Source organism: Hipposideros armiger, unplaced genomic scaffold, assembly GCF_001890085.2.
Source record: "Hipposideros armiger isolate ML-2016 unplaced genomic scaffold, ASM189008v1 scaffold_204, whole genome shotgun sequence".
NCBI lineage: Eukaryota > Metazoa > Chordata > Mammalia > Chiroptera > Hipposideridae > Hipposideros > Hipposideros armiger.
Window position 1 is genome coordinate 2,539,189 of NW_017731554.1, and position 8,486 is coordinate 2,547,674.

The 8,486-nt window shown below is 47.5% G+C and overlaps 3 protein-coding genes across 4 annotated transcripts in view; 2 read left to right on the forward strand and 1 right to left on the reverse strand.

Annotated features, from left to right (window-relative positions):
- CRYAB (crystallin alpha B) overlaps positions 1 to 2,406 on the reverse strand; it is a 13,856-nt gene extending 11,450 nt beyond the window's left edge. Inside the window, exons 1-2 of one of the 2 annotated variants that reach the window (XM_019653686.1) lie at positions 1,905 to 2,406; positions 656 to 778 (exon numbers count right to left, since the gene is read on the reverse strand). In XM_019653686.1, coding sequence (XP_019509231.1) covers positions 656 to 778; positions 1,905 to 2,105 — 324 coding nt within the window. In that variant the 5' untranslated portion in view covers positions 2,106 to 2,406. Of the gene's footprint in view, positions 1 to 655; positions 779 to 852; positions 1,048 to 1,904 lie in introns of those variants that run through there. The other variant, XM_019653687.1, reaches the window with a different exon arrangement.
- Positions 2,407 to 2,483: 77 nt separating this feature from the next.
- Positions 2,484 to 4,399, forward strand: HSPB2 (heat shock protein family B (small) member 2). The gene is made up of 3 exons (XM_019653685.1): positions 2,484 to 2,649; positions 3,054 to 3,267; positions 3,748 to 4,399. Exons 2-3 carry the CDS (start codon positions 3,174 to 3,176, stop codon positions 4,200 to 4,202), a joined length of 549 nt encoding a protein of 182 aa, XP_019509230.1. The 5' UTR covers positions 2,484 to 2,649; positions 3,054 to 3,173; the 3' UTR covers positions 4,203 to 4,399.
- A 2,980-nt stretch (positions 4,400 to 7,379) lies between these two features.
- Positions 7,380 to 8,486, forward strand: part of CUNH11orf52 (chromosome unknown C11orf52 homolog) — a 6,314-nt gene continuing 5,207 nt past the window's right edge. The window contains exon 1 of the mRNA XM_019653689.1: positions 7,380 to 7,741. Within this exon, the coding sequence (XP_019509234.1) occupies positions 7,710 to 7,741 (32 nt within the window). The 5' untranslated portion in view covers positions 7,380 to 7,709. The remainder of the gene's footprint in view (positions 7,742 to 8,486) is intronic.

Sequence of the window (8,486 nt, forward strand, 5' to 3'; positions counted from 1 at the left end):
AGAGCGCAATGATGGTGCCAACTTGGGCCAGTGAAGCAACATCCTCCACAACTAGACTGAAGAACAAAAAGACAGCAACTTGTCTGTTCCTCTTCCCCCAATTCCCCAATTTAAAAAAAAAAATAAAACAAACAAAAAACCAAGCAGGATTCCTGAACATCTAAAAGGAAAATCCCAAACTCCAGGGCCTTCAGGGTGCATGCAGTTAATGTAACTACATAAAGCAACCAGGTGTCCGACAAGCACTATGCCTCAGTCAGTGGTCTTCAACCTTGACTGTACATTAGAATTACCTAGGGGGCTTTTAAAAATGCTGATGCCTAGGTTCCATCCCTAAAAATTCAGATTTAATTGGTCTGAGATAAACCTGAGCATTGGAATTTTTTAAAATTTCCTTTGTGATTCTAATGTGGCCAAGGTTGCGGACCACTGGCTTAAATGGGAATCCCATTTATTCCATCTAAGGCAATTAAAACAAATAAACAACAAAGAACACGTCTCTAGCCAAAACAACAACAACAACACCAGGTCTATCCATGTTGCAGACCCTAATGGTTTGGGACTGCAATGTTGCCAGCCTCAGAGGCCCCAGTGGCAGTGTCTGGCTTACAGTATGCCCTGAATGAATGAATGGAAGAGAAAACAAGCTACACACCTGGCGTTCTTCATGTTTGCCGTGCACCTCAATCACATCTCCAAGCACCTTGACCTTGAGTTCCTCTGGGGAGAAGTGCTTCACATCCAGGTTGACAGAGAATCTGTCCTTCTCCAGACGCATCTAGAAATAGTAAGATGAGGAGGAGTGGGTAGGAGAAAAAATGGTAGGAATGTGGATTAGTAGTGTAGTCTTACCATTCTGCTGACTTGCTTTCTAGCCAGGTAGTTAATCCTCCTCTTTTTGGCTAAAAATTCCTTTTTAAATAAACTGATTCTCTGGTTCAGGGGAGCCACCACAGTGGTACCCAAGGCACACCACTTGGTCATCAGGACCAAACTTTATTTACAGGGACAGGGAAGGAGACAGGCCACCCAGGGGTACAATCACAAGGATGGGTCTGGGCATGGCTTCTGCTGCCTCTCTGACCCCAATGCCTGGCCTTGTCATTTGTCTGTGAGACAAAGGCCCCTTCTTCTTGCTCAGGTCTCTGCCAAGTTCCCTACCCACTCAATCTGGAATGTTGTGCTGGCTATGATTGCCCTTCCAAAGCCCTTGAGCTCCTGTTTATTCACACTTAAATATTTTTAAACCAGAGTGTTATCTGTGATAGCTTCTGTCAACCTTATATGTTCACCCTATTCTCCCACCCTCTTAGGACAAGTGAGGGTCCCAAGACTGGACCTACATTCTTTCCTCCTTAGGCTTGGACCCAGGCCAGTGCCCTGTCATTAGCCCTGAGAAACTCAGAAAATCATAGAAGAGGAAATAAGAAGGAAGAAAATAGTGGCTGCTGTCTCCAGCTCCATGCAGTGGGGATGATAAGTTTATGATGAGGTAGGGCTGTTTCCTGGCTCTGAAACTTGAGATGCTAAAATTTGTCAGGAGTATGAGGTATTAGAAGTGGTGAGCAAAGGAGTTTGAAGGCAGCTCTTTTGCTGTAGATTCTTATGAACGAAACCAGAAAGGGACGTTCTACTTAGAAGTTAGGGTATAGAAGATGATCTTCCTAGCACATGGGAAAAAGGGAGTAAGTAGGATACAGAGAAGCATCAAAGACAAACAGGTGACTGGGGGGGGGAGAGAGAGAGGAACTAATAACCTCATCTTTCTTCACTGCAGGACACACAAGTGCCTGAGACTTAAGACACTTAGATATAGCCAGATTTAGACTGACAGAAGAGAACAGACAGACATGTTTCCAGAAGGTTCAGGAAGAACTCGCCTGTTCTACAGAGAAGAGACTTACCTCTGAGAGCCCAGTGTCAAGCCAGCTGGGTGTCCGCAGGAATGAGGGCGGCCGAAGGTAGAAGGGGCTCAGGGAAGTAGAAGTTGGGAAGAGATCAGACTCCAACAGGTGCTCTCCGAAGAACTGGTCAAAGAGGCGGCTGGGGGAGTGGAAAGGAAAGAAAGGGCGTCGGATCCAGGGGTGGTGAATGGCGATGTCCATGGTGGCTTGGTGACTGTGGGGGGTCAGCTGGCTGGTCAGCTCCTTCAGCTGCAGCTACAGCCAGCCCTTTATATATGGAGTCTTGTGAAGCTTCTGGAATGGTGATGTCAGGGGTTTTATTATCCTAGCTCACCGCCCGTTCATGGAGACTTGTGATCAGAGATTTGGCAGTGTGACACATACCCAGTACTCACTGAGCTAAGAAAAGAGAAATACAAACACGTCTGAGCTGTCCAGTGACTTGCCCTGGACTTGTTTCACTAGCTTTCTGCCCACACCCAATGCCCCCCCCCCTCACCCCCCCACCTCTGCTGGGACAGAGTCAAGAATCCAAAGCAGGCAGGAGGTGTGCCCCTCCTCCTCTGCAGCCTAGCAAGCCAGGGGAATCCAGCCAGCAACTATCTTGGGCCTGGGCAGGAACTGGAATCTTCCTTGGCTGGGCCCCAGAGATATTAACACTTTGTGGGTCCCTGGAGGAGAGCAGTGATCACCAACATGTGAGTGGCAGGCATCTGTGTGGCACTCAAGATTGACGTGGGTTCAGGTAAGGACCCTGACATTAATCTGGGCAGGAAGACCCCTCACCCCACCCCAAAGAAAAGGTAGAAAAGTTTTTGCATCTTTCACCTTACAAGGCTCGCAGAACATTAAATCCAGGAGAGCTTTATGTAGTGGGGTGCAGGGTGCCTGCGACTGAGGAGAAGAAAAGGTGGTGTAGAAAATGTGGTGTGGAAAATATGCAAACTGTGAGGGTCTCAGCTAGGCCTCTCTAGGGCCTCTGATGATAGCCACCCCTCCCCAGCTCGCTCTCCAGCCAGGACCCCCAGCTGTCCTCTGGGTCCCGTGCGACAGCTGAAGGGTGTGCAGGGGAGGGGGCGGGGGTCCAGGCAGCGCTGGTCACACACTCCTGGCTGGCGCTTAGGGCCCCGCTGTCCGCCCCTCCCCCAGGCTCGACACTATTTTGGGTGGTGTAGACCCCGCCCCCACTTCGGACCGAGCCCTGGCTCTCCAGGCAGCTGGTGGGGTCTCGGTGCACCTCGGACCGGGACCGCCGACACGTCTGCAGCCATGTCGGGCCGCTCGGTGCCACATGCCCACCCAGCCACCGCCGAGTACGAATTTGCCAACCCGAGCCGCCTGGGTGAGCAGCGCTTCGGAGAAGGTATGGCACAGACGCCACTCCCCGGCCTCCCACCCCCACCGCCTGTAATTCTGGGCTGACCTCCCAACGGTGCTGGCCTCCACCCCACTCTGGGCTTAACTGAACTCCTGGGGCAAGCCATCTCCCACCTCAGCTCCCCCCTCACACCCTCCAAACAGGGCCCTTTCCCCTTCCCACTGACCTCAGTGCAGACGTGGTAAGGGCAATGCTCTGACACCTGCCCCCTGTCCCCCTTAGGATGCCTCTTGTTCCCTTTCTGTTTAGCCATCTGCTTTGGTTTGCCCTCCTCTGCCTCCATCTCATTTCCTTTCTCAATCCCTTCTCCCCAGTTGCCTCCTTCTCGTCGTTGTGTCCCCTTCTCTCCCCTTCCCTACTTCTGACTCCCCTCCTGCTCCCCCAGTCCTCATCTCTCATTTCACCCCTGTTCCTACCTCGTGCTCCCTCATCCTGCCTCTCGCCTTCTCTTTCTCTGCCCCTCAGGCCTCCTGCCAGAAGAGATCCTGACCCCCACCCTCTACCATGGCTACTATGTCCGGCCCCGGGCCACCAGAGCTGGGGAGGGTAGCAGGGCAGGGGCCTCCGAGCTCAGGCTCAGTGAGGGCAAGTTCCAGGCATTTCTGGACGTGAGCCACTTTACCCCAGATGAGGTGACCGTGAGGACTGTGGACAACCTACTGGAGGTGTCTGCCCGGCACCCCCAGCGCTTGGACCGCCACGGCTTCGTGTCCCGAGAGTTCTGCCGCACCTATGTCCTGCCTGCTGATGTTGACCCCTGGCGGGTCCGCGCTGCTCTCTCCCATGATGGCATCCTTAACCTGGAGGCGCCTCGGGGTGGCCGACATTTGGACACTGAGGTCAATGAGGTCTATATCTCCTTGCTCTCTGCACCTCCTGATCCGGAGGAAGAGGAGGAGGCAGCCAGAGTTGAGCCCTGAGTGCCACAGACCCAGCAAGCACCCAGCACTTTCTACCTCATGCGGTGATATGAGCAGCTGCCACCACCCCAGAGGCAGCAACATGCTTGGGGGAAGGGAAAAGTGCATGGGCCACAATGTATGGTTTGGTCCCTTGGGACATGTCCTAGTCTTTGGTTTAGTTCTGGGTGGAGGTGAATAAACCCAAATCTCAGGGCCTTGTTTGTGCTGCTCCCTATTCTCTGGCCTGTTGGATGGGGTGGGCAGGGAGGGAGAATAGCCAGCTAGAAAACAAGCTCCTCAGTTAGATGTACCCAACATTACAGAACCCTGAGCTCACACTTGGATGCTGAGATGACACACGGAAGCTGACACTGGCTCCAGATCAAATTCCTAGCCATAATTTTCTCACAGTGCAACAAAAGAGAGTATCATCCTGGGAGGGAAAAGGGATGTGCCATCCAAACAGCCAGAGGGACTGTCTGAGCTGGTGATTAACGACACAAAAACAAGGGTCCCCAGACCGTCTGGCCTGTTTGGGGCAGGGATCGGGGAAACAGGCTTTGGCTGGAGACGATTGTCCTGTTTTCCCATCCTGAGGTCCGGCCACTGAAAATGGTCTCTGATTCTGAGGTACAGACAAAGAAATCTCTGCCATTATCACCAAACCGCAAAGTCTCTCTATCCTCTGCACAGGGGAGGCCCGTGACAGAAATTTGTCTTGTATCTTGGAACACCCCAAAGAGAGGAACCATTGCATCATCACCCCTCACATCATCATCCAAGGGAATCTAGGGCTATTGGTGTAGTGTTGATGGCCAGGACAGCAGCCTTTGGAAGTGGAGTCTTATTACTAGAGGTATGATGTGTGCAAGACAGCCTGGGTGTCTGACCCCTCAATTACTTTCTGTAATCAAGAGAGCAGGTGTGTGTATGATTTGGAGAATATCCAGACTTCCCTGCCCCAAAATATATCTTTTATGAGGCTGTGGTGGACATCTGAAATTCTTCCATTAAAGTGGTTGATTCTTAACTTTGTTGGGTTATAGAACCCATTTGAAAATCTGACAAAAGCTGTAGACCCTTTTATCAGAAAAATACATATGCTCCCAAATTTGGGATACAATTTGAATAGGTTCATACAACTTTTGAGATCCATTCATATGCCCCCCCCTGAGGGATCTGTGGACCCCCAGGATAAGAACCCTCACTTGATTAAAGGATTGTCATCAATTTAAAATGAAAGCATGCTTCAGAAAAATAACTGTTGATATTATCCATTTGTTCATTCAACATTTATTAAACCCCAAGTAATACACTACAGGGGATACACATTGCAAGTATAAGTTATAAAAACTATGGTATTTTATTGTTTTCTCTCAGGAATCTTAGTACCTAGTTGAGAAGAAAAAGAATTAAAAAAAAGGATCCTACTCAGACTTCAACCAGAACAGCTTCACATTGATTTGTTTTGTAACTGGGATTTTTACATAAGCTTTACTTAAAAGAAAAGGTTCTTTAGCTATTATAGGGGGGAAAAAATTGAGACCTTTGATTTAGTCCAAATCCCCACCCTATTCAAGTTAGTTCAAGATTATTAGTGAACTTCTTCTGGGATATTTTGAGTGACACAGAACTAAAAACATAAAGTAGCCTACTTCATTTTCTTTTTGGACAAATCTGTTATAAGTATTTCCTTCTATTAAGCCAAAATCTGCATTTCAGTAACATCTGCCCATTGGTTCTGGTTATGTCCAGAAAATAAATGCAATTCTTCTTTCACCTGAGGTTCTTCGCCTGAAGGACTTAAAGATAACCATCCTGTCCTCCTAGGGCTTCCCTTCCCCAACTAAACACCCCTAGTTTCTTTAACCATATCTTACAGGACTTTCCATACCACATACTACCCAGACAATTCGCTCTTGAACACAATGCCTTTGACAATCTGAAATTCAACATGTAGACCTAAAATTATTTTTCTGTGGACTGACTGGCCCAGACTTCAGTGGAGTAATCAATACCCTTCTTTATTATCTGTAGACTTCTGTAAGTGCTGCTGTAAGTGTATCACATTTTCTGGATACCGCTACCCACTGTTGGTTCTTTTGGAGTTTCTAGCCACATAAAATCTCTTAGGTGTTTTCCTTTACATTTCTTCTTTAAATTAGAGAAAGTGGCTGGGAACAGCCAGATGTGGAGGGCTTTGAGTACTAGGCTAAGAAGCTTAGGTAATAGGATGAAAAGAGTACAGTTAATAGTAGAGTACAGAATGGATTGCCGGGGAGAAGTATGACCATGAAATAAGAGGCTGGTGCAATGATCCAGCACAAAATACTAAAGTAAAATGCTTTATCATCTGACAATTTGATGAGAAGAAGTAATAATAACAATAGCCAGGGCGCACTGAAAGCTCCCCATGTAGCCAGGCTCTGGACTAGAGCTTTATAAATATTATCTCATTTACTCTTCACCACAATTCTGTGTAGCTGTCACTCCTATTGCCCCCATTTTTCATAAGGAAAAAAGATGGGGAGGAATGAAGAGTCCAGGGCACTCTCTGTGGGGTGCAGGGCTGAGGAGCGGGTCTTGAATACCCATAAGGACCACACAAATAACTGGGCATCTGAGCAAGACACTAAAGATGCAGGTGGGAGCATTAGAGACAAGCATTACAGATTTCCCAAATTCTCCTAGAGCCCATATTTTCTACAGAGGAATTTGCTCGATTGCATCTTAGTTGCTGGTAAGTGTGGAATGAGTGTAATTTTGGGTCATTGGAAGGAGAAGCTGAGTTGAGGTATAAATGGATATTCTGTAATTCTGTACTGAAAATGGGGAAGTGAATGGTGAAGAAGCTCTGAGGCCATTCCAATCAGTCATATGATTTTTGACCAGAAAGGGAATTAAGCAATAGATTCAGTACTCCATTTTACAGTCCTAGAAAAAAGTGATTTGCCCATGTTAATTCCAAAAGCAAGGGAGAAAGAATATAAAAGGAATTCATTTCCCTATGTTTAAGTTTCCAAGAGACTCCAATATTCAAACCCAGATTCTGGACAGAGATAATAAGAAATTGATACTGATTACCTTGAAAGTGAAACTCAATTAAAGCTGAGTAGTGCTGGGAAACATAAGGTTAAGACACTTTATTCCATCATAGAGGATATATTTCAATGACAGTGTGATGTAGTGGAGAAACATTTCCTAAGGAAAACCAGAACCCTTTTCTAGCTCAGGTTTCTTTTCACTGAAACTTGAAGCTCAAAGTTCATAGCTTCATCAAAGCAGCTCCAAATCCCAAAGGTGAGATAGTTCTCACCTGGCGTCCGTGTATGTTCCTCTACCCTTTGGCTGGGAGCAGCCACCTGGGAATCATTCCAGCAGGTGGCTTCCAAAGTCCAACCTGCTAGGTTGAAATCTGACACTGACAGAGACTCCCCAGGAGTCTGAAAGCTAAACCAGGAACCAGGAAATGCACAAGCCTCTTTATGTAGAAAAACAGCTGGGCTCCCTCAGAGACAGAGCACCATGGGAAACCGGCTGTGCTGCGGGAGAAGCTGGTGAGTAGGGGGCAAAGGGGAGGGTAACATCTCTCTCAGTAGACATGGAAGCCCTGAGAAACAGATAGAGCCTGCAAACAGTTCTCTGCCAACTTCCTACTGCCACATTCCTCTGCCTGGCACCTCCTGGTGCCAACACCAGAACAGCACCTCCTTCTGTGCTCACTCCTTTCAGGAGACCTCAGAAAACACAGCCAAGCCAGCTGTCTATAGAATACCCAGAGGAGAGCTGGAATGGTGAATTGGTATTGTTTCTCTTTGTCTTCCTCTTCCTTTTCCTTTCCCCTCCCTTCTGTCCCTTCCCTTCTTTTCCCAGAAGATGATAATTGTAGCATTTGCTAGCTTACTATGTGTCAGGCACTTTACAAACAATCTCATTTAATTTCCCCAACAATTCTGAAAGGAGGTGGCCTTACTCCTCCCATTTTTTACTGCTGAGAAGCTGAGGCTCAGAGCAGTTGTCCGAGGTCACATGGCTCGGAAGCAAATACACCAAGATTCCAACCTAGGTCCGTCTGATTTCAGAGCCCATACTTTTAACCACTGCATAATACTGCCTCCCAAATAAAGCAAATCAACTTTGGAGAAATGTTTATTTAAAAGGGCAGAAGTGGGGAGGAGACTGTCCGTGGAATATTTGAATATAACTTTCATCTTTATTTGCTGTGTGACCTTAGTCAAACCCTGTAACTTCTTTTTTCTCATATATCAAATATAGATAACATGACCTATGTTGTTTAGATCA

What these genes read in the sequence shown, in the direction of transcription:
- HSPB2 (XM_019653685.1), top strand. Translation starts at nt 3,174, where the DNA reads ATGTCGGGCCGCTCGGTGCCACATGCCCACCCAGCCACCGCCGAGTAC. An exon ending in TGAGCAGCGCTTCGGAGAAG is followed by an intron (nt 3,268 to 3,747) that starts GTATGGCACAGA and finishes TCTGCCCCTCAG; the next exon opens with GCCTCCTGCCAGAAGAGATC.